Genomic DNA, 24,406 nt, shown 5'->3' with positions numbered 1-24,406 from the left:
CCCCCCCTGCCCTCTCCTCACTCTCCAACCTCCCCTGCCCTCTCTCGTTGTTCCCCTGCAGATCCCCGATCCCCCCTGCACATCCCCGATCCCCCGTTCCTTTCACCCCTCTCCCTACTTTCTGCCCAGCCCGACCCCCCTCTCTTCCCCCTGTACCGCTCCTCTGTCCATCATCTCTCCCCGGACCCGGCCTTTCCCTTCCCCCCACTTCTCCCCAGCCCCTCTCCCTTCCCAACCTCATCCCTCCCTATTCCCCTCCTCTGTCCCCCTCTCCGTCTTTCCCCCGCAGCCGCGGGGCTCGGGGCGCCGCACAATAAAGCCCAGAGGGCCGGAGCGGCGCCCCCGCTGTCCCTGGAGCCCCCACACGGGGCCGGGCCCGCTCGGCGGGACCCCCCCATTGTTGTGCAATGCACGGCCCGACAGCGCCGGGGTTCCGGCTGTCCCTACAGCACACTGGGGGGCCCCGGGGGGGTTGGCAGGGCCCCCTCCTCCGGACGGGATCCCGGGGGGGAGGGGTTAGGGCCCCCTCCAGAGGAGGGGGTCCAGGGGAGGGGGCGGGGTGGAGGGGAGGAAGGTAGGGACAGAGGGGAGGTATTGAGAAAAAGAAGTAAAAATAAGCGTAAAAGAAAAGAAACAAATAAAAAACATGGACGCAACCTTCTCCTCCGGGCGTCGAGCGGGCAAATGGGGGCGACTGTCATTCCCGGGGTTTAAATCCTCTCGGCCCCGCCCCGCGCGGCCGCGCTGGGGCCCGCGCACCTGAGCCGGCCCCGCCCCGCCCGCGCCCGTAAATCCCGGCGGATCCGCGCGCGCTCCGCTTTGTGCGGGGGATGCTCATCCCGGGATGCGGTGGGGCTGGTGCTGGAGCGCTGTGCAGAGCCCTGGACCGGGGGCTGCTCCCGGTGCTGCGCGGGGCTCGAGGCGCTGAGGTGGGGCCGGGAACGGGACCCGGACCCGGGCCTGGGGATTCGGCTCCGGGTCCTGCCGGTGTCTGCTGGGGGTCCCGGGCTGAGCCACTTCTCCATTGTGGGGCTGCAGAACCGAGGCGGGATTGGGGCTAGGAGCGGTATCGGGATCGCCGTGGGTGGGAAGAGCCGCTCCGGGACGGGCATGGACCGAGCCCGGTGCTGCCGCTCCCGCTTGGACCGCGGCTGCTGCGGGGCTGCTCCCGCTGCGGCTCCGGCCAGGTCCCGCTGCTGCCGTGGGGAGCCGGGACTGTGCCGGTGCCGGGGCCGGCAGGGGAGCGGCGCATTCCCGGAGCAGGCGCTGGATCGCGGCTGGGAGTTGGTGGGGCGCGGGGACTGCCCGAGCCGGCCCCGGGACCCCTCAGGCCCCGCCGCTCCCTCAGCGCCGCCGCCCCGCGCGGCGCCCCCTGGCGGGCCCGGAGCGGGGCTGCGAGCGCGGCGCCCCCTGGCGGGCCCGGAGCGGGGCTGCGAGCGCGGCGCCCCCTGGCGGGCCCGGAGCGGGGCTGCGAGCGCGGCGCCCCCTGGCGGGCCCGGAGCGGGGCTGCGAGCGCGGCGCCCCCTGGCGGGCCCGGAGCGGGGCTGCGAGCGCGGCGGCCCCCGGGGCGCTCCCGGCCCGGCCCCCGCGGGGCTGCGGAGCCCCCTCAGCCCCGCTACCCCCAAGGCCACCGTGCACAGAGCGGGACCCGGACCCCGTGCCCGCACCTCCGGGGCTCTCGCCCGCCGCGTCCCCGCGGAACGGGCGGGGCTGCATCGCCACGGGCCAGAGGAGCCGCTCCGGGCCGGGCGCTGCCGCTCCTGCTCCGACTGTGCCGGGTGCGGGACGGGGCCCTGCCTGGGCTCGGTTCTGCTCGGGCCGCTCACCCGACACCTGCCAGGTGAGAGGTGATGCTCTCCCTCCTCCCCTGAACTTTCTTTGTGGCTCACACTCCCCAAAGCAAAAAACCCACTGGGTTTAAAAAGCCAGTGAAAACTGTTTATTTTTCATTTCCAGGTCATCCGATATCCTGAGTGGGAAGGGACACACCAGAAGCACCAGGCTGAACCCTTATGTGAAGGGTTCAGCTGTGGATTGAACCCACAATCTGGGCATTTTCAGGTAATGGCAATGTCCTGCCTGGGACAGGAATGCCAATGCCAGCAGGGGAATTCCTTTGCCAGTGCTGCTTTACACACCAGCCCCTGGAACGTCCATAGGGCATAGCTCCATAGCCAGCACCTGACCATGGAACAACACAGGTGAACTGTTGTGTGACAGCACAAAACTCTCCCAAGTAATCCTGATTTCCTGCCCTTGCCAGCATTTCCCTGATGGCTGTAAAGGTGCTGATGCCGTGTCCCTTTCCAGGGAGAAACGAGCAAGGCCAGCCCTGAGGGCTCCCTTGGTCCCAGGCCGAAGCTCTCCTGCAGTGTCGGGGCTGGTCCCGCCTGCCGAGGGCGTTTCCTGCAGGTGAGCGCTCACAGCCCCAAATCACGGCGGGGCCGAGCCCGGCGCTGCTTCTCAGGCCCGGAGCTGCCCGAAGCCCTCGGGCACTCCTGCTCCCTGCCAGGAACGTCCCTCGGCGCTCCCTCCGTGTGTCCCGGCCGGCCGGGAACGCGGGGCAGGAGGAGGCCGAGCCCGGGACGGAACCGGCCCCTCCTGCCCCCGGTGCGGGCAGGGCGGGAGCTGCGCCTCAGCGTCCTGCCCGTGCGGGCAGCGTGCCGGGCACACCCAGGGCGGGCACGGGATGCCCGGGCAGCGCTGGGATGGGCACGGACCAAGGGCTGCCCGCGGCTCCTGGGCCAGGGGCTGCTCTGAACGGGCCCCGGAGCTGCTGCAGCCCGGACAGAGCCCCCTGACGCCCCAAAACACCCCAGGGAACAGCTGCCATTGCCCGGGAGTGCTGCACGCTGGGTTTGCAGGGAGCTCAGACAGCAATTCCCGGTGCCACCTCCTGGAGCTCCCACACTGCCACCAGGGATGTCCCAGCCACTCCAGTCCCTTCCCTTCCAGCCTGGGGACATCCTCCAGCAGCAGCCTTAAAGCCGAGGGAATTCCCCTCACAGAAATTCAGTCCCAAGCAAGGCCCTCGGAGGTGCCCTAAAACAAAAGGTTAGAGTTAGATGAAGTTTTGTTTGGATGAAGTTTGGAGTTTTTAGGGAGCCAGCTGGAACTGCAGAACTGCTGGGAAGCTTGCACAGGTGGGTCACGCCGCAGGTGCCCTGAAGGCAGGGATGGGCATCCCTTTCCTCAGGGAAGAGAACTCCCAGAGGCCACTCCTGCCCTGGCCTGCTGTAAAACATCAGCGGGAGCCGAGCCCAGGGGTGGAGTCCATGGAATTCCTGAGGGATGGGAACTCTGTCAATGCCCCCGGGAATATGGGTGGGGCTGAGGGATGAATAAATAGCAAAAGGTTATAAATAGCAAATGCTATGGAATATCAACCTGTCCTTGTCCTGATCCCACTGAGCTTCCTTGGAGCCTCTGCTGGTTCCTGGCACAGCTGGTGTTCAATAGGCAGCTCTGTGTGGGAATATCCATGCTGCAGGAGGCACTGGGAGGTTATTCCAGTGGGAATTCAGGGCTATAGCTATAATTCATCTAAACAGCAAAGCTGAACCCCAAATCTGGGCACCACACAGGGAACAATCTCTGTGCTGCCCTGTCAGCCAAAGCCCTGGGCTGGGAATTTCAGCAGCCAAATGGATGCAATGATCTAAATGCCAGCATCCCCCAAAGGGACAATCCAGTCACCTCCATTTGCTCCCAGAGTGTCCATTCTGTTCCCCACGGGTGCCCTGGTGACACCAGGGGGTTCCTCTGCCCACAGGGCCTTTCTCCTGCCCCTCTCTCCAGCCCAAGGCCTCTTCTCCCTTCCCCACCAGCTGCTGCCAGGATGGGAGGACACAGGGAGTCCAGAGTTACCTCAAAACAGTCCTTCCCTCACCTGGAGATTACCTGAGATTTCCCCCATCTGTCCCCTTGTGATTTCCTCACGTTTTACAAGAAAGCATTATTTCTCTAATCTGGGGATTACCACAAGCTTTATTCCCATTATTTTCCCTCCCTGTCCACTCCCTATTTCCTCATTTCCACCTCAATATTTTAATTCTCTACCCTACAGATGCTTTCAGTTTTTACCCCCCAGTAATTTCCCTACCTGTCCATAACTGGTTACCTCAGTTTACCCCATCAAGTGCATCCTCTCTGCTACAGATCACCTCAGATTTTACCCCTGACATTTCCCCCACCTCTCCACCACTGAGTACCTCATTTTTACCTCAAAATGCTCATTTTCTGCCATGGCAAATCCCTCAAGTTTTATCCCCAGATTTACCCACCTGTCCACAGCCATTCCCTCAGTTTACCTCAGGATGTTCCTGCTCTCTCCTAGAGAGAATCTCACATTTTAACCCCAGTTTTCCCTACCTGCCCAGTACTGATTACCTCCTTTTCTCCTCAAAATATCCATTGATTCCTCTACAGATTAACTCAGATTTTATTACAAAATATCCATTTTGTCCCCTGTTTACCAACTAGATTTTAAAACTAAAACAACACAGGTTGTCTCTTATCCCCAAAATGTTCATTCTGTCCTCTACAAATTACATAGGGGACAGAATGAACATTTTTTTTCCCATAACCACTTATTGTTCCTACATAATTACCTCAGGGTTTGCCCCCCAAATTCTACCTAATGTTGACCACTGATCATTTCCACCTCAAGATGTTCATTCTCTGCCCTACAGATCTTCCCAAGTTTTACCCCCAAAATTTCCTTGCTTGCCCCCAGTGACTGCCTCAGTTTATGTCAGTGTTCACTCTCTCCCTTGAGATTACTCCAGTTTTACTCCCAAAATTTTCTGGATATAGAAAGATATAACTGTCCATAACTTTTTACATAATTTTTACCTGAAAATAGTAATTCTCAACCTTAAGATTATTTCAAGTTTTGCCCCCCAAAATTCCCCTACCTGTTCACTGATTCCCTCATTTTTCCTTCAATATTTACTTTCTATCATGTAGCTTTTGTCAAGATTTACCCCCAAAATTTTCCATGTGTACTTAATTTTTACTTCAAAATGCTCACTCTACAGATTATTTCATATAATTTTTGCCCAAAAAATTTCCCCATCTGCCCACAACTCATTCCCTCACATGAGCTCAATATGTCATGCCCTCCCCTAGAGATTATCTCAGATTTAGCCCCCAGTGTCCCTAAGTGCTCAGTACTCATCACCTCATTTTTTCCTAGAATGAAAGTATTCATTCTCTATTCTTGGGATTTTGTCAAGTTTTGGCTCCAAAATTTTCCTTGTCTGCTACTGAGTACCTAATTTTTACTCCAATATATTCACTCTTCAGATTGCATTGAGTTTTACCCCAGAATTTTCCTTCCTGTACAATATTGATTAGCTCTTTTCTACTCCAAAAATTTGCGTTCTCTCCCCTAAACATCACCTCAGCTTTTCCCTCAGAAATGTCACCTTGCTCCCCTTGACATCCTCACATTTTCCTACACAAACAGTTCTTGTGTCCCCTCAACTGTCCCAGGTTTTCAGCTAAAAATGTCACCTCTGTCCCCTCTGAGTTACCCCAGGTTTTCCCTGTTAGGAGCTGCAAGGAATTCGGGCAGGGCAAAGGACAGCAGGGAATTCTGTAAATTCAAAGGCAGAGAGAGAAGATCTACCAGCAAAGGGGAAAGGTTTCAGAAATCATTTCTGCAATTACTAATTAATAATCATTTCCAATCCCCAGTGAGAAGAACATGAACTCACCACCATTAAGGCCTGGCAGTTCCCTGCAGTGAGAGCTCAGTGCACATCCACAGAGGCAATTGCAGCATCTGAAAGGAAGAAAAGAAGAAAAAGGTGATTTCTTCTCTTTTGAAGTTATTTCAAGTTCTCAGACCCAAACCAACCTTTGCCCTTGATTTTGGTGACTCCTGAGCAGTGGGCACAGGTCCTGTCACTCATGCTGATGGGAGTGATGCTTTCTGGGGAAATGAGCTGATTTCCAAAGTTCACTGCCTGCCCCTGCCTGCTCTGCACAGGAGAAAACCTCTTGCATGAAGGGATTTGGCTCCATCCGATCCCCTCTGCCCAGGCTGTTCCATGGGGATGTTGCCAGGCTGGGGCAGCACAGGCAGATGCAGCTCTCAGCTCTCCCTGCTCCAAACACAGCTCTGGGCTCTTTGCAAACTCCTCTGCTGTGAGGGTTTCTCCAGAAGAACTCAAGGAATGGCTCACAGCAGGTGCAGATTAAATTATCACCAGGGAAGGAAAGGATAAATATTCCTGTAAGAGCCTTTGGGATCTGCTGGGCTGAACTGGGAAGGGGACATTCATTCCCTGCAGTGCCAGTGCACAACAACCTCCCACACAAAGCACAGACTGCCAGGTGGGGTCTGAAAGCACCACTTGCACAAACCTCATTGTTATTCTTCCTTTCAGGACTTTTCCAATCCAACCCTGAAGCTGAGAAGCCCAAAAGCTCTGGAGTCTGCTCTGGAACAAAAGGATCCTCCCAGGGCTGAGGCCCATTCCCAGCAAACCCTCCCAACAGGCCCAGAGGCGCTGCTGGAGCTCCTGCTGGGCTGGGAAGGGCTGCCAGGAGGACACAGCCCCAGGGGTGGCAGTGGCAGTGGCAGCAGCAAATGGCCACGCTGGGATGGCACAGCAGAGCCCAAGGCCAGCAATGGCCACGGCAGCTGCAGGGTTAATTCTGCTCCCTGCGCTGCCCCAGCCCGGCAGGAAATGCCCGGGGGGACAGAATATTTTAGGATAAATTTACCTATTCCAATAAAATAAATAAAATAAAAATAAATTTTTATGGAATTTATAGGGTGCACAAAGTGCAGTATCTGTGCCCCCGATCCTGCCTGAGCCCAGCGTGGGGGGCCAACCCCCCCAGGGTCAGCCCTGCCCTGGCTCAGCCCCAGACACTGCCCCAGCTCCCGGCTGCTCCCGGGGCTGCCACCACTCCTGGCAAGGGGACAAAGGTGACAAAGGCCACAACTGCATCCAGGCCCATCACTCCATCCAGGTCCTCCCAAAGCTCCCCATCTGTGCTTTGGCCAGTGCCTGCCCCCAGCCCTGCAGCATCCAGAAAGTTTGAATGCTGGAGATCTGCTGTACTTCTCCCCTTCAGTGTTATTTCCAGGAAGTAACAAACCCACCACAGTGCAAGGGAAGAAAAGGTGATTTAAGGAATGTTTTACTCACACACTCCTCACTTTACCCCTCACAACCACCCCAGCATGGAACAGACATTCAGGAATTAGTGTTCAGTAGCTGCCATTGGAATTTTAAGGGATACCAACAAAGCCTTGATACATATGTGGGGAATTCCAAAACAGGTTTTCCTTCCCCATCCATGTCAGCATCCAGCACAATTCCCTGCTGCTGTTTGGTCCCCAGGAGCTGCAAGAGGAATGTCAGTCCTCGGCGTAGCCTCGTTAGTCCAGGAGATAATTAATTCAAAGAGAATTCATCTGGTCAGTGACAGAAGATCATCACAGCGGAACATGATCCTTGCCACAGGATATTCCCACCCCTGTGGGCAGTTCTCTGATCAAGAACTACTTCCCAAATTCAGTGATTCCATTTAAACCACAGCAGCACAGTTTGCAGGGACACAAGTTTTCAGCCTTGTGTGAACGAAGTGAAGACAAAACATCACTGGGAGAAATCCTGAAGTTTAAAATCCTATTCCTCACTTCTCTGACTAATGCACCTCTTAAAATCCAGTCTGGATTGTGCAGAAAAGTTCCTTGGTCCCACTTGGAAATTGATCTCCCCAAAACCCATTAAACAGTTATTACAAGTGATTCCATTCATTACTAAGGAAAAGACAATACAAATAAACTGGAAAAAAAATTGGCTCAAGTTTTCCTCAGGAATTAATTGGGAGCTCACCAGCAAGGATTTCTGACAGGTAGAGTGTGTGATATAAAAGATATATGTGCATATATATATATATAATATATATAAATAAATCATTATATATATTTATACACACACATATAAAAATATATAATACATATTTATATCACAAAGTATCTATCTCACATATATCTGCCATATATATATATATATATATATAGACACACATATATATAATCACAAATGTTTTTATATCACAAACTCTACCTATAAACATTCCCCCCTCTTTTTCAGGAATGTAACATTTTTAGGGATCCTAAAATCAAACAAATACAAAGGAAAATAAATCACTATTTTATCCCATTAATGCCAAGATGTTTTCCTGGATGTGGTGCTGGGTGTTTTCCTGTAAGCTCTTGTTGCTTATCCATGAAGTGTACTTGGAATTGTCAGGATGATGAAATCCATTTGGAATGTTACTGTCTCTCCAGTGGGATGAGTTTTTCCACAATTATTCCTTACAAACTAAGCGCATCTCCTCAAGTTCCTTCTCGCTTTCTGCATCCTGGAAATGCAAGAGGGAAATTCATAAATGTACAGTCAATTAAAACAAATACAAAATACCATTTCCCTTCTTTTCCTCCAAAGCAGCTTTTAAGCATATTGCGGAGTCCTGGAATGGCTTGGGTTGAAAAGGACCTCAAAGCCCATCCAGTTCCTGGGCAGGACACCTTCCATGGCCCAGGTTGCTCCAAGCCTTGGACACTTCCAGGGATGGGGCAGCCACAGCTTCTCTGGGCAAATTGTGCCAGCACCTCACAAGGAAGGATTTCCTCCTAATACCTGATCCAAGCATAATCTCTTTCAGTTTGAGGCCATTTCCCCTTTTCCTGCCCTTCCAGACCCTTGTAAATTGTCTCTCTCCCTCTTTCCTGTTGGAAGGCCACAATCAGGGCACCACAAACCTCTCAGCCCAATTCTCCCAGCCTTCCCTCGTGGCAGAGGCACTCCATCCCTCCCTGTGGCTGCAGTGGCCCAGCTGGGATGTCACAGGGTGGAGCAGGGGTGCAGAATCCATTTTTACCTCTTTGGTGTACCCTGGCAGCTCTGCAGCGAGGTCCATCCACAGCACGGCCGCCGAGTCGTTCCCGAGGTCCCTGTAGCACTGGGAAGGGAATTCCCATGGGAGAGAGGTTAAATAGAGAAAACTGACAGCAAATGGAACTGGGCAACTGCTAAAAAGAGCTGTTTCTGCCTCTTCACCCTTTGCACTGGCATCTCCTGCAGTATCCCTCAGCCACCATGCCTCAGAAGCACCACCAGATCTTGGAATACCAAATATATTTCACTCTTTCTTTTTGGGGAAGGAGATTGGGTTTTGTTTGGACATTTTAAGGTGCCCCTGTGGTTTTCACCCTTTTCAAAGCTCTACTTTGATTTTCAGTGCTGTTTCCACTCCTCCTCACACTATTTTCTCCACAAAACCTCTCTCCTGGGAGCACATCGTTGCCCAGCCTGTTGAAAATGTAATAAATATTATCTATAGGAGTCTCAGGCCCAAAATAGGCATGAAATATTCTCCATGTGACCAGCAGCTGAGGCACAGTGATCCCTCTGGGAACAGGAAGATTTTGGGTGCCCAGAAAGTCCTGGGGGTGTTTGGAGATCATGAAATTCACCCAGGAAAAGGAAGTGGGTGTTAAAAACCCCTCAGCAAGAGGGCTCAAGACTCCCATGCTGGACAAGGAAAGGGAAATCCTTTATCCTTTACTTCTCCCCATGATTCTCTGGCTTTATCACCACAGAAGTTATGGTGGGGAAGGATTAAACCTCCAGCTCACAGCTGCCAAGTCACCATTCCTGATTTATACACAATTTCATCTGTTAAATCCAGGGATGCTCCACTGGCTGACTCAAAGGCAAAACCCCTGAATTTTAAAGCCTCTGTTCAAGGTGATTTGGCCTAAAAAGATGTAAAGGATAAAAGGAAATATTATCATCCTATAAATTTTTGCTCCTGCATGGAGTATTTTCTACCTGGTCAGCACTTTACAGCCAAAGGTGATTTTTAATATAAATATTTCTTACTCTCTGAACAAACAATGAGTGGTTACCTTGGCAATGTAAACTCTTCCTGATTTGGAAAACCCTGGGCTCAGCTCCTCGACCTACAGAAACAGAGGTAGGGTGTGACAGGGAAGAGGAGACATTAGGATATGCAAGGACACAATTAATTCTTACATCAGGCTCATTGCAGCTTTTAAAGGAGAAAAAATAGATGGCAGAAAGGAGAATCCTAATAAAGCACTGTGCCCCTGAAACCTTCAAGCAGTTGTCTGGAAAAGTCTGAAATGGAAAAGTCAGCCAGGCTTTAAGTAAAATATTCTGAGGGAGGAGCTGCCAGCTCCCAGACCCTGGAAGCACAGCCCAGATGTATCCAGTACTGAGCAAGGAATTGCTGTGCAGCCTTAGGAAGGAAAACCAACCCCCTAAACCAATTCCCAACACTTTGGGCTGCAATTCTGACATCTTCAACATCCCATTCTTTTGTCTGGCTATTCTGGAATGGACACTTTTCATCAGCTTTCCTTCACCCACATCCCATGCTTGGGGAAGGGCCAGGAGGGATCCAAGCAGCCCAGTGCCATCCCTGTGAGCTGTGCAGGCAGTGCTGCTGTTCCTGTGAGCTGTGCAGTCAGTGCTGCTGTTCCTGTGAGCCCTGCAGGGCAGTGCTGCTGTTCCTGTGAGCTCTGCAGGGCAGTGCTGCTGTTCCTGTGAGCTCTGCAGTCAGTGCTGCTGTTCCTGTGAGCTGTGAGGGTCAATGCTGCTGTTCCTGTGAGCTGTGAGGGTCAGTGATGCTGTTCCTGTGAGCTGTGAGGGTCAATGCTGCTGCTCCTGTGAGCTGTGCAGGCAGTGCTACTGTTCCTGTGAGCTCTGCAGTCAGTGCTGCTGTTCCTGTGAGCTGTGAGGGTCAATGCTGCTGTTCCTGTGAGCTGTGAGGGTCAGTGATGCTGTTCCTGTGAGCTGTGAGGGTCAGTGATGCTGTTCCTGTGAGCTGTGCAGGCAGTGCTGCTGTTCCTGTGAGCTGTGCAGGCAGGCAGTGCTGCTGTTCCTGTGAGCTGTGCAGGCAGTGCTGCCCCTCCCTGGCCCATTCCCACCTTTCCTTACCCTCAGGAAGTTCTGCAGCGCGTCCTGCACCGTGGCTGTCGGGGGAGCCTCGAACAGCGCCGACACCGTCCTCTTCTCCAGCCAGCCCAGGTGGGCAACCTGCACACACAAAGGACAACCTGGCCTGTCCATCCAACACCAGCACAGGAACAAGGGTCTGCCCAGTCCCTGGGAGCTGCTCCTGCAGCAGGGAGGAAGCCAAACCCCTCGGCAGTGTGGGAATATTCCCGTGGAGTATCCGAGTCCGGCACAGAATTTAACCGGATTTGCTTTCCCTTGTCCCGGGTCAGTTTTTGCAGTTCCACACATCTGGGACATGGATGGCCCCAAATCCCAGCCTGCCACACTGCAGCCACACCAGTCCCCACCTGTGCTCTCCCTTCTCCCAGCCTAAACCTTCCACAGGAACCTGCTCCCCTCCACCCTGTGACTCCCTGGGAGAGGCAGGCTGAAGCCCTCCCACCAGATATTCATGGGATCATTTAGGTTGGAAAAACCCTCCCAGCCCATGGAGGCCAACCTGTGACAATCCCCACCTTGTCACCCAGCCCAGAGCACTGAGTGCCACCTCCAGGCATTCCCAGAACACCTGCAGGGATGGGGACTCCACCAGCTCCCTCTGACAATACCCTGTTTAATCCTGCATGATTCCAACTATGCAGACTACATGAAGCACTACCATACTTCTCCACCTGTGGTTTTATTCCACAGCTTCAGCAGCTCCAGGCTGAGCAAGAAGGAAGGATCTGTTTCCAGGAAAAGAGCCAGGAGCTCCCAGCAGTTCAGCTCAGGGCTGCTCTGTAATTCCCACTGTCAATTATCCCAGCTACAATCCCTGCACTGTGGCTCCATTCCCAACAAAGTGCTTTCCAATGGCACAAATGGAACAGCAATGGTCACTGCAGGCTTTTATTCCCTTTTTTAGGCTCTAAATCTGATTGAGAGCTTGGCATTTGACTCCAAGCTTTTCCCTGTCAGGAAGCATAAAGCAGTTGGCACATGCTGCCAGTGCCTCCAGTTCTGTGTGTGGCAGGGGCAGGGGGACACATGGAACACCTCACACACCAACGCTGTGAGCAGAAGCTCCTCAGATGGCCTTGACCACGTCCCTGTGTGCTCAGAGGATGGAAGGAAGGTTGTTCTTACTGAGCAAAGCACTGGGAACAGGAAAGGAGTTTGCAGCCCAGGCTTTTCCTAACCCACCCTTTGCCATTTCCCCTCCCATGCCAGCAGCAGTGACTAAAAACCCAAGTTGGAGCTCTGAACCCTTCAGAGGCTGCCCAGGGGGTGAGAATAAATTCTCTTACGTGGTAACACCACCTGCCCAGCAGATAGTAGAGTTGTGGGTCCTGTGGCTTCAGGGCAATGGCTTTGTCAATGTGTTCCTGTGGGAAAACAGCACCAGCACGTGTCACATCTTTGTCAAAAGCAAGTGAAATACCCACCAGAGCAAGTGGAGAAAGAGGAAGGGAAGGAATCCACAATTTAAGTGTCACAAACAGTAAAATTAGACTGGATTCAGTGAACAAGGAAAAGCAGCATTTCTCCAGCCTCAGGGACAGGAATTTCTGCACACACACACACACACACAAAGATGCTGCCCTGCATTTTATTCCTGCTCCAGAGCTTTGCCATAACCTCACTGATCATGCCAAAGGCTGATGGGGAACAATAACCTGTGGCCTGTTCCATGTCCATCCTTTTTCCCTGGAACATCCACAGGGCATCATACACCATTCCTAGTAATAATACTAGGAATAAAAAAAGGGGATCTGAGGCAAATGAAATCCTCTTTGAGCAGCAACTGCTCCCTGGGAGGGTGCAGGTTGCTCACAGGCACACACTGCAGACAGCTGGTGCTGTGTGTTGTAACCACACAATAATTCCATGTTTCAAGCTCTAAGTCTCATCCTTTACCTAAATTCATTTGCAAAATTTCTTTTTTCTTTTTGGTAATTATAGTGTGTAAAACTGCGGAGTCACTCCCAAAAGGCATAGCTGGAATCAACCTCCTCATCCCTGGCACCTCTGAAATCTACTGTTTCCCTCAGAAGAACTGGAGCCAATTTTCCCAATTTTCTGCTGCAGAAATGAGTGTTGCTTGATACTCACACAGAGCCCAGCACCTCCTGGCACTCACCTTGAAAACATATCCAGCCTGGATGCGCTTGGAAATGCTCTCCTGCTCCGACACCTGCCCACAGAGGATGGCAAACCTGCATGGGGAGACACCTGCATGAGCCAGCTGGGGCTGAATCCACCCTCAATCCACATTTCCCTGCTGTCCATGGCTGCACAAGGAAGGTCTACAAGTGCTCAAAGCCAGGCTGGACAGAGCTGGATAGTGGAAGGTGTCCCTGCCCATGGCAGGGGTGGAATGGGACGAGCTTTAAGGTTCCTTTCAGCCCAAACCATCCCAGGATTTTGTGAGGTGCATTAAAGCTTCACACCTTAGTGGGGAAAACAAAGAATACAGCACATCCCTGCCAGGGAAGAGACAAAAGCAGCAAAAAAAATGTAGCAGCCAGGAAGGAAGGAGCTGCAAGGATGAGGCAGCCAGAGGGGTTGGGTGTGACACAAACTCACTGCTCTATGGCTAAAAACCAGGAGCAGCACACTTCCACACCTGGAATGGTTTCTCTGAGCAGGGAAAGCTGTGCCAGGACCCAGAGCAGGGCAGAGTGAAGTTACTGCAGCAAGAGGCAGACTAAGAGCAGCTCTAATGAATCAACTACAGGGCACAGCAACCTCCTCACACACAGCCCAGCTGCAGCACACAGGGCTCTACTTGCAGGGAAACACTTGGAAAACCTACCCTCATCCTGCAGCTGGAAAACAGAATGACATGCTCAGTGTTGAAAGTGCAAAGCCATTTAGTTTTGTCCAGTGAGAGACCCTGAGTTGTGAGCCTGAGAAGCAAGGCCCCAGCAAAAGCAGTTATTGCATGAGCTGTGAAATTCAAAATTCATTCCCTGTGGATTTGCACCTTCCCACCTCACCTCCCTGCATCACAGTGGTTCAAAACCTCTCTCCCTGCAGCACTTCCCAAGAAACAACAGCTCAGAGAGCTCTCAAGTGGGACAGAACCTGCAGATGGAAGTTCTGCCTCTCCTACCCTGCCTGGGATCTGGGAGTGAAGAACATTTCCATCCCTTCTCTGAGGTTGGATCAAAAAATACCAAGTGGAACAGAGAGACAAATCAATAACATGGCTCATTCCTGTGAAAAGTAAAGCTGAAAAGCAGAAAGATGCAAATAAAAATCCCCTTTCCTACACCCACATCCCAGTGCTGCCACAGATAGCGACATCCCAAAGGATCCTTTGGATGATTAACCACAGCAGATGTGCAGGAATCTGTCAGGAGACCTTTAAATCTCCAATTACACTTTCCTCAGAGTCACAAAATCCCACAAATCCCCTCACACATCACTGCTCCATTCCCAGTGTGTAACTTACAGCACAAAGTCACGATTCCTGAACAATTTAACATTTTGCCTTAAATCTCTTCCTTTAATTTGTTAACTTTCTTGTGGAAAAGCTCTATATAAGCTCTCAAATTCTTATTTTTCATGGTCATGGAAAGGATTACCAGATCAGTGGGTTATGGGACAAAAATCTTTTCCTGCTGCTGGGGCTCCACAGCCCCACTCTGTTGTGTGCAGATAATGGAGTAAGTGTTTTTAGGATCTTCTCCAATTTGTTTCCCAGCCTGGACTACACATCCCTAACCACAACATGACAGGGGTTGAGAAACACAATCCAATAAAAAGCTTATTTTCTAAGATCAGGAGATAAAATATTCCTAGACAATACATCACACAGTTGTCTCATGTCAAATATAAATTCCAAGGGTTTTTTTAACAGCCTGGTGAAATGTTGATGAAAAAGCCATAAAAGCAGCAGTAAATTAAATTTCAGTGCCATGAAATAAACTAAAAATATATATGGCAAGAGACACCTGATCTGATTTTCACTGTATTGCCAGGAAAAATGGTTCTTCCCAACCCAGCTTTGCTGATCCCAGGTTCAGGGCCACTGGACTGTGGGGGATTTTCACACCCACAACTCTGCACTTGTGGGATTTTAGGCTCTGCTTTCTGCTGTTCCCTCCCCTGCTTGCTCAGCTTGGCAGGATGGAGTCATTGATTCCAGCTCATTCCATGGGATGCCTCAGGCTGAGCATCACCAGAGCACTGTGGAGGTGCAGGAGGGCTGAGCAGCAGCACCAGGAAAGAATAAAAATGATGATGGGGATTTTCATCCCCTGTAACCACTGGGTGCCCCATGCATTACTGCTCAGATCCATGCAGAGCTTTCCTCAGGTTATCCCTTGATTAATTAGCAGCCAGACTCCTCATGAAGCTGCTGACACACAGGAATCTCAGCTCAGGATTTCCCCATTTATTAGAAAATAAACTCTGGGCAAGCAGGAACTGCCAACAGAGAGAGCCTGATCTTCCAGCTTAAATCCCCAGGACTTAAGGACTTTTTGGGTTCTGCACTCTGACTTCCCTGGAAGCAGCACTCTGCCATGGAATACAGAGCCTCCAGTACCTCCCCTCCACAGTCAGCTAGCCCAAACACACCTCTTAGCTCTTTTAACCACCTCCAAGATAGTCTTCCCAATATTTTGTGAGCATTCCCAGTTTGTTACCTTCCTGTGCACTGAGTAGATATATATGAGTCCCTGCGCTTGAGTAAGGGGACAGGGAATTAGCAGGCAGATATTTAGACTGCAACAACCAAAAATTAAAATAAGAATTTATGCGAGAATTACTGCTCTGGGAGAGACAGCAGAATTCCCAGTGACTCCACCTGAAATTAATGACCAGCTGATCCTGAAGAGGTTGGGGAAAAAAAGCTTTGGCTCTTCCAAGGGGAGACAAGATGGAAGGAAAAACTGAGAGAGGCTCATGTTCCCCCTCCTTACAGCCCACAAATATCCACATGGGAGAGCTCCTGGATTCTGGATGTTCACATTTCTGAATTCACCTTCCAGGGCAGACAAGTCAGGGGGCTGCATTCAGACAGCTCTAATTCCATGGTATTTTCCCTCCACCACATTCTGAACTATCTCCTAACACCTATTCCTACAGTTGCTCCTGCTCCATGTCACACTGACAGAAAACTCCCTGTTTCATCTGCCTGCAGAACAGAAAATGCTCAGCTCATAAACCCAGAGTCTGGCTCAGAACTGGCCAGATCTGGGCAGTGATGCAGCAGGAGTGAAATCCTGGAGCAGTGCCAGGTGTTAAATGAACGCATCCTCCAGGCATATCCGGAATGCTGGGACTTTTCAAAAATCCAGGATCTGCCCACGGACAGCCAGATGTACCCACAGAACTGACAAGGGCTGGTGATCAGGATGTTCCACCACACTGCCAGACTCTCCAGAAGAAAGGGCACATTCTGGAGACTCATCCAAGCCAATCCCACTTCTCCATAACACACAGGATAACCCCAAGGGGGCTGGAGCTTATGATTCCTCCCACAGTGAAGGCTTTCAGCAGGCAGTGATTCATTTCCAGGGCGAGAAGTCCAGCTCAAACTACAGCTCCTGACACAGCACCTCCACCATTTTCCTCAGGTTTCTCTGAAATCCCTCTGGTTGCATTTCCAGTATTCCCTTTAGCAAGAGGAATGGAAGCCAAGGCAAATCCACAGCTCGCTCTCCTCTCCCGATCCCTAAAGCTGCTGCCCCGTGCTTGCAGTTGTGCTGCAAACACCCACAGGGAATGGGCTGGCAATTCTAAAAGGCCACAGCTGTTTCTCAATCCATTTCTAAAAGGTCTGTGCAGTCACTGATGCTCGCTCCATCCATCCATCCATCCATCCATCCATCCATCCATCCATCCATCCATCCATCCCTCCCTCCCTCCCTCCCTCCCTCCCTCCCTAAAAGCAAGAACAGACTTGGGAACCTGCTGTGTCCTACTCAAGAGCTGAAATCAACTCCTGGAGAAATCACTTTAAATGGACAAAAGCTCCACCTGCTCAGGGATGTTTGACAACCAAAGCAGAGAAGGGCTCTGGTGTCCAAATCCAAGGTAAGAACCAGGGTATTGAGAGTCAGGAGCAGAGAGGCTCCAAGACCATTCCCTGTGAATCCCTCACTGTGAATCCCACACACAGATCTACTCCTAAGGCATTTAATGCCCAAGCCATTTCCCAAGGGAACATCCCAAGGGCAGCATGGGCTGGATCAGCCCCCCTTGACAAGGCTGGCTTGTCTGTGCAGCCCTGACCAAACTCCTGCTCCGGAGATGGCTCCCTTGGCACCGGCCAGCTGCCAACAGCACCAGCCACAAGCAGAGCTTTGTCCCACACTCATGGCCAGGGCAGAGCCATGACAGCCTCTCCTTTGTGCTTGGGCAGGTCCCAAAGGCAGGCCAGACACAGCCCCACACACTTACTGCTCTCCCTGGCACTCCTGAGAAAACACTTTTCCTCCTGTTCTCAAATCCTTCCAAGCCCAAAGGAGCTGTAGCCAGCAGTACAGCTAACCAGCAGAAATCCTTCCCTTCAGAAATCCTTCCCTTCCCCAGTTATTTTCTTTCTTTGTTTCTTTAAAATGTCAGTGATGACTGAACAACAACGAGGCACTGAGAGGAGAAATGTTTCCTTGCAATAGCAACTGTAGGCAAAGTACCTCTTGTCTTCCTCAGCTCCTCAAAAAACTGGGAATTGTGTGGGCAGCAGGAGGAAATAACAAGCACAAAACACAATGAATAAGCACCAAAAGCCAGCACAATTTCATCTGAAGGAATCCACAAACTTCCAAGAGGCAACTGAAAAAATAGAAGATCAATATGAAATGATAAAAACAGAGAAAAAACTCAGCCCAGGAATTCCTGCACCATCAGGCTTCACACAGCCTGTGTGGAGAGGCAGCAAAATAACTGGGAATATTTCCATTAAAGTGGCCATTTGGGATGCAATGGGAAAGAGAAAGATGTTGTGTGTAGAAGAAAGAATGCAAAGGACCATCATCCCAGCACAAAGCCATGCCACTCTCCCAGCTTGAGTCCTGCACTGAAACCCTCCACTCTTGTCTGAAAAACTACAAGGAAGAGGGAGAAGAATATTGGAAAGACAACATGGGTGGTGAGAGATAATAAATTATTCCCCTGTGACAGAAAATAATAAAGGATTCTTCAGCAAGGAAATTAGTCACTAGAGAGAAACATGACAGAACAAAACTGTAATTTAAATGAATGTGAACAATGTTCTCTGATCGCTTCCCCCAAGAGCTGGGGCATCAAATCCACCCCAAAACAGCTTTAGAACCTCTGCTGCCTTTTCTCCCCAGGGTAAATTCAATTAGCATAAAGAAAGACTGCAATTAAGCCAGCTTGTGACCACTTCAGAGCTGGGAAGGGAATAATTTCCTGTTCTATTCATGGCACAAAATAGTAATTTGTGTGCTGATAAAGGGAGTTACATATTCACTCCCAAGAAATCCCACACCTCCCACATGCTGCTCTGCTGCTTCCTTCCTCCAGCTGCCCTGGAGAATTGGAAGCAAGATGTAGCTGTGCAGGAAGGAGCCTTATCCCTGTATGGGAAAGGGGTCTGAGGGACCAGGAATCGTCCCAGACTTGGAATTCCAAGGCAGAACTGTCAATATTTGGACACTGGAGTAGAACCTGGCTTTGTAAAATACAAATTTCAAGATTCACCCTGGCAACTAAACCCCATTCATTCAAAGATGTTAAGCCAGCAGATAAGAGCCCAGCACCATGACCTGCTGGAGAACTTCCTGCTCCCAAATTCCTCCTTCCAATCAAAGCTTTAATTGAGAGCAGTAATTCATTACCAACAGATGAAATACAGCTTAAGATGATAAAGGCGTTTATTCAGATGCCAGTAGTTCAAAACAATCCTTCAAGCAAATTTACTCATTGCAAGAGCACAGATCGTGTTTAGCAAAGACACTCAGCAACCTCTTTTCCCAATAATTTTCATTAAAGATGAAAAAAAAATCCCTTTCATTCTAATTGAAGTGCTGTCAATCTTTCAGTGCAACTGCTGACAAACACCATTCACAGAGGAATTCACCAGAGTAACAGAAAAGAAACAGAAACAGTTCCCTTGTCTCCAGATATCTGTGCCACTCCTCAAACTCTGTTTTGGAGTAATTTTCATAAAGGACATGTAAAAATCCCCCACAAGGGCTGGAAGCACAGCCTGCTCACCCAGGCTGCTGAAGGGAGCAAGGTCCTTCCCCTCTCCTGCCTCTTCCCTGAAACCCTGGGCAGAAATTTTGTTCACAACTGCTTGGCTGAACTGCAGATCATCTCTTCTTTTAGCATGGAACAAATGCATTAAACATCTCTGTTTAAATAAAAAAGAGCCACGTGCTGCTGTGTCCCTTCATGCCCAAGCCAAGGGCCCTGCAGGGGGATGAGAGCAGAGCCAGCAGTGCCAGAAAACACTTCCAGGAGACTCTAAAAGCCTGTCTGCTGAGAGTGATGGATCTCCTTCCTCCAGAATTAAGTGGAAAATAGGGAATTTGGCAGAGCACCAAGCCCACACTCCCAGGCCTGGCTGATGGAGTCAAACACATCCTCTCTTGCCTCAAAAGCAGCTCCACTTGGGAGCTTTTCCTCCAGAACTCTTCAGAGAGGAATTCATAATTAAGTTGCTGTAAGATACCCCAAATTTATTCCTACCATCACAATCAAACCTACTGTCTGTCAAGTCATTCCTTACACCAAGCAAGCAAAGCTGTTAAAAATGGCTTTTTATGGAAAAACACCACCAGTGTGGCACAGTGCAAGTAACAGCAAAGAAGTTTGTGGGGAGGGTTGTATTTCTTTTTTTTTTTTAACTGCAGCTCAGCTCACAAAAACCTCCAGGTCCTTTTCCTATGCTTCTTAAAAGGAAGAAGTAAAAAGTCACTTACCACTGGTGGCACTCAGCACTTTCATCCCAATTCTGCAAGGCAAGTTCCAGCTCTTCCTTCCCTGGAACAAAAGGAGTCAGAAGTAAGAAATTCAGCTGCTTTCTCTCCCAGTTTCTTTCTCTGAGGCTGTCAGAGTAACAGAATAGCATAAAAGTCATATACTTGTCAATCTGATAATGCATTTGGCTTGGAAACATCCCATACAAAATTTTATCCCCTGGCAGGTTCAAAAAGCTGAAAATTAAGCACCTATTGATAGCTCAAAGGACAATATAAAACTTAGAATTCCATGTTTAAAAGGCTCCACTGATTCCCAGAAAAGAGTAATTATATTAGCTACAGTATTAAGTAACTCTATTTAGTTATGTGCATAATAAATAAGATAAAAATTATTTACATTAGTATCTTTTATTGCACATCTTAACTGTAATAAAGATTTTTTTTTCTCCATTCTGACTCACCTAAAATCTTGCAGACACCTTTGAGGTGGTAAAGAACAAAGAGGGAATGAAATTAAAGAGAATTTAAAAATAGTGATTGTTTTCATATCTGCACGCGCTGGCAACAGAGAAAATCCAGTGTGCTACAGCAAAGCTTGTTTATTTTATATTCATGGTTTATTTTAGTATCACAGAGAAATGGATGACAGGTTTCAGAAACAATTTTCCCAGCTCTAAACAGGTCTCAGCCTATTTAGACTCTTTCAGAAACTCAATTTTTAAACACAAAATTAAAGCACGGCTTCCCACCAGATCCTAGGGAAACCCAATAAACCCACAGCCCTGCTGACAGCTGAGTGCCAGCCCTCCTCTGGGGCAGCAGGAACTCCTTACCCCCTGTGGCATAGGACCTCCTCTCGTCCTTGTCCTCTGTCAGCTCCCACATGTCGCAGTGCGCCCGCGCCAGGCGCCACAGGAACTCGCGCTGCCCCGCGTACTGCAGGGAACACAAACACCCCACAGCAGTCAGCACCAGGGCTGAGCAGGGCACTCACACCTCAGGGCATGCAGGGATCTTTCTAAGCCTTAGAACGCCCCAGTTCCAAAGGAAGCAGAGTGGAACCTCAGGGAGGTGAGTTTGGAACTCAGCGCTGCAGAAGAGTTCCCCATGCTGGGAACGGCAGGGGCACCTCCGGTGCTGTGCCCAGCTCTGGGATTGTCACGTCAGAAAGGCAGTGAGGGAGGGGATGGGGCATGTCCAGGGAAGGGAACAGAGCTGGGGGGACTCAGCCTGGAGAAAATGAGGCTTGGGAGGGACCTTGTCCCTCTCCACAACTCCCTGACAGGAAGGGGCAGTCATGGGGAACTGGGCTCTGCTCCCAAGGAGCAAGGGGTAGGACAAGAGGAAATGGCCTCAAGCTGTGACAGAGCAGATTTAAGTTGGACACCAGGAGGAATTTCTTCCTGGAAAGGGTGGTCAGGCAATGGAAGGGGTTGCCCAGGGAATGTGGTAGTTCCCATCTCTGGAAGTTTCTAAGGAATGACTGGACATGGCACTCAGTGCTCTGAGCTGGGTGACAAGGTGGGCATCGTTTCCAGGTTGCACTCTGAGTGAAGAAACCCCTCCTGACATCCAAGCTGACCCTCCCCCGGTGCTGGAAAATACAACAAGGCACCTATACCGCCATCTTGTTGTTGAGGAGCAGCTGGAAGCCCTCTCTCCTGTCCTTCTCATCCCCGCTGTGCAGGCGGTCAGCCTGCTCCAGGAGCTGCCCCAGCCCCTCCTCCAGCGAGATCTCTGGGGACACAGGGCTCTGATCCTCCAGGGGCAGCTCCACCGAGTCCCCGATGGTGTCACAGCTGTCACTCCCAGGGGGCAGCTCCAGCGAGTCCCTGTGCAGCCTCTTCACGATGTCACGGCTCTCAAGCTTAGGGGTCAGCTCCAGTGAGTCCTTGTGCAGGCTCTTCACGATGTCACAGCTGTCATCCTCGGGGGGCAGCTCCAGGGAGTCCCTGCGCATGGTCCTGACGGTGTCACAGCTCACCTCGTCCTCGCTCTCCCGCTCCGACTCCCGGTCGTAGTCGGACTCAGCGTTGGCCGTGGTGTAACTTTGGGGAAAGAAAACATCACCAAAGTGGTTTGAGGAGAGGAGAGGAAGAGTATCTTGGCTTAGCCCAGAGAAAACTGCACAACCCAAGTGTCTCACACAACCTCATTTCTTGTGTCACCCTCAGAAAGCTGAAGGATGTCCCAAGTCAGTTCTGAGCAGCCTGGTCTATGGAAGGTGTCCCTGCCCAGGGCAGGGGTGGCACTGGATGAGCTTTAAGGTCCCTTCCCACCCAAACCATTCCAGGATTCTAACTGTCCCCACCTCCCCTGCACACCCTGTCAGCTCCTCCTAACCTCAGTGATCCTGTAAAGCTCAGATCAGAGCTCCTGAAAATTGAGAAAATTAAGGTCCCTCAATATTAAAGCTGGGAATTTAAAATTTGAAATTTCAACCAGGGTTACACAGTGGTACTACAGCAGGAGGGAGTCTACTTACAGAGCTGATTCCTTTTCAAACAAGACTATCTGTCTCATTTGAAAGGCACAACCAGCCAGTCATTTCTAAATGTGCATTTGAACACAGGGGCTTTGTTGATTTAATCAGTAACTGCCCAAGAGAACTTGAGCAGTTCTGCTGGATCTGAGTTCCCTGCACTCTGGGGGCACTGGGTACCTCCAGCTGTGCTTCCCTCTGTCCTGGCTGACTGCTCCTCCCAGGGACAGGACAGCCCTGTGGCCCTGCCTTTGTCTGGGGACACAGATAAGTGACCACAGCCCCTATCTGAAGGAGGCAGTGACAGGGCTTTGCCCACACACAGATAACAAGGCATGTTTGGCTATCAAAGCTTCCTGAGAACCACCCCTAATTCTCAGCAATTCCCCTCTCTGCTCCCTCAAACCCTCACCCAGACTTTCAAAACCCCACCACGTTGCCCTGAAACATTCTAAGGCAAGAAATAAAGCACCAGCCTCACACTGCAAAGGCAGGAAAGCAAGGATGTCATGCTGGAGATGACAGTGAATTAATGGATAACCAACACAAGGGTAGGTGACTGGCACAGCTCTGCCTCAGATTAAAACCCTCATTTATTTACATTTCTTAATATTAATGCCATTATTACTTCTCTATACCACCTCATTTCCAGTAATTAAAGACAAGCTCCTTGAATTCCCTGATTTCCCCATCCTAACCTCCAACGTTTTACTGGCAGCTGCCAAGATTTCAGTCCTTCAGCTCAAAAACTAACTGTGTTTTCTGCCAGACAGCCCCTACCAGATTCAAAAAAGCCAGTTCAAAAAGACAAGGAAACCCAAAGTTTTCAAGGAGATTAAAGGATTTTGGTGTTATCAGCCTGTTTTCCTGAGTTTACAATGAGGGAAAGCTCTGGAATGCTTTAATGTGGCAATCCTGAAGGAAAACAGCCCATGGGAAGAGGAGGAGAAGAAGCCCAAAACCTAAAGCCACATAGGGAAATGAAACAGCGCAACCCCCCTGAAAACTCTTGGTAGATTTTTGGGAATTGTGTCTGAAATTGGAGAAGCTGCTCATGCCCAGGTGGTTCACAAAATAAAGCTGAAATTGGGGGTTGTCTGTTCTGAATTCCACTGAAAGGATTCAGCAAGGAAAACCCAGCTGAAATCCATCTGCTGGCAACAGGCTCATTCCTCCTCCCACTGCCTGCTCCAAAGCTTCAGTAGGTTTTTTGCAAAATTTACATTTCCTAGCCTGAAAATGCTACTTTTCAAGCACATTCACATCCCTAGCAGACAACACTGCACACTGCAGGCAGCTGGTCCTGGCCTGACTGATATTTTTACACCTCCCTGTGTATGACCAAAGTGAGACATTACCTAAGATTCCAGTTTTAAATCAGGTGAGAGCTGCTAATCCACCAATCCCCACACTGGTCATTACAGCTAATTACAGATGATAATTAATAGATGAGGACTCTACCAACCACCTCTGGATTCCCAATAAATTAATGAGGTTTTGCAGTGAAATACACCCCTGCCCCCTCAGGAGGTGCCTTTTCTGTAACTCTAAATTCTTGGCCTCCATAACAACTCATATTTTTTTATGATTTGAGGACAGCCAGGGCTGGGATGTGTGGCCAAAACCCCCTTTTCCAGCAGGTTTACACAAACCATTGTTCCCCTGGTGACTCAGTGCATCTGCTGTTACCCAAACACCCAAGCCCTGCCTTCAGCACCAACTGCAGTTCTAAAATCTGTTCTGCAGCCTTGTTACCTATTACACCACCATGAATCACTCCCTCCCTAATTTCCTTCCCATCCCAACACCCACTTGAACTGAATGAAGAGATTAACCTATAACCCCAATGATATCACCCTCACCAGCTCCAGTTAGAGACAAACATGAGCTTAGGGCAGTCCCAAATCCCTGTTCTTTGTCCTGGCAAGAAAAATCCCTGCTGAAATGCCAGCTCACACCAGCCCCCAGATCATTTGGGTGCTCAAATTCCCCCATTGCTCTGAAAATGAAATGCTCCCACTGCT

General features: G+C 50.4%; 2 protein-coding genes and 1 long non-coding RNA gene across 3 annotated transcripts in view; 2 read left to right on the top strand and 1 right to left on the bottom strand.

Moving 5' to 3' along the window:
• The first annotated feature begins 739 nt into the window (after positions 1-739).
• Positions 740-3,654, top strand: LOC141729411 (uncharacterized). The gene is made up of 2 exons (XM_074543643.1): positions 740-1,840; positions 1,957-3,654. Exons 1-2 carry the CDS (start codon positions 1,111-1,113, stop codon positions 1,971-1,973), a joined length of 747 nt encoding a protein of 248 aa, XP_074399744.1. The 5' UTR covers positions 740-1,110; the 3' UTR covers positions 1,974-3,654.
• Positions 740-7,633, top strand: LOC113460236 (uncharacterized). The gene is made up of 3 exons (XR_012580903.1): positions 740-929; positions 2,062-5,813; positions 6,396-7,633. It is a non-coding gene; the product is annotated as an uncharacterized LOC113460236 (long non-coding RNA).
• Positions 7,142-24,406, bottom strand: part of RMDN3 (regulator of microtubule dynamics 3) — a 20,889-nt gene continuing 3,624 nt past the window's right edge. The window contains exons 4-12 of the mRNA XM_074543628.1: positions 21,522-21,948; positions 20,734-20,836; positions 19,901-19,961; positions 13,135-13,210; positions 12,302-12,379; positions 10,995-11,093; positions 9,941-9,994; positions 8,911-8,991; positions 7,142-8,391 (exon numbers count right to left, since the gene is read on the bottom strand). Of these exons, the coding sequence (XP_074399729.1) occupies positions 8,338-8,391; positions 8,911-8,991; positions 9,941-9,994; positions 10,995-11,093; positions 12,302-12,379; positions 13,135-13,210; positions 19,901-19,961; positions 20,734-20,836; positions 21,522-21,948 (1,033 nt within the window). The 3' untranslated portion in view covers positions 7,142-8,337. The remainder of the gene's footprint in view (positions 8,392-8,910; positions 8,992-9,940; positions 9,995-10,994; positions 11,094-12,301; positions 12,380-13,134; positions 13,211-19,900; positions 19,962-20,733; positions 20,837-21,521; positions 21,949-24,406) is intronic.

The sequence above is a fragment of the Zonotrichia albicollis genome, chromosome 6, assembly GCF_047830755.1.
Source record: "Zonotrichia albicollis isolate bZonAlb1 chromosome 6, bZonAlb1.hap1, whole genome shotgun sequence".
NCBI lineage: Eukaryota > Metazoa > Chordata > Aves > Passeriformes > Passerellidae > Zonotrichia > Zonotrichia albicollis.
This window is presented reverse-complemented; position numbering and strand designations above follow the sequence as displayed.

Excerpts from the sequence above, each read along its gene's own strand:
- LOC141729411 (XM_074543643.1), top strand. The coding sequence starts at position 1,111 with ATGGACCGAGCCCGGTGCTGCCGCTCCCGCTTGGACCGCGGCTGCTGC.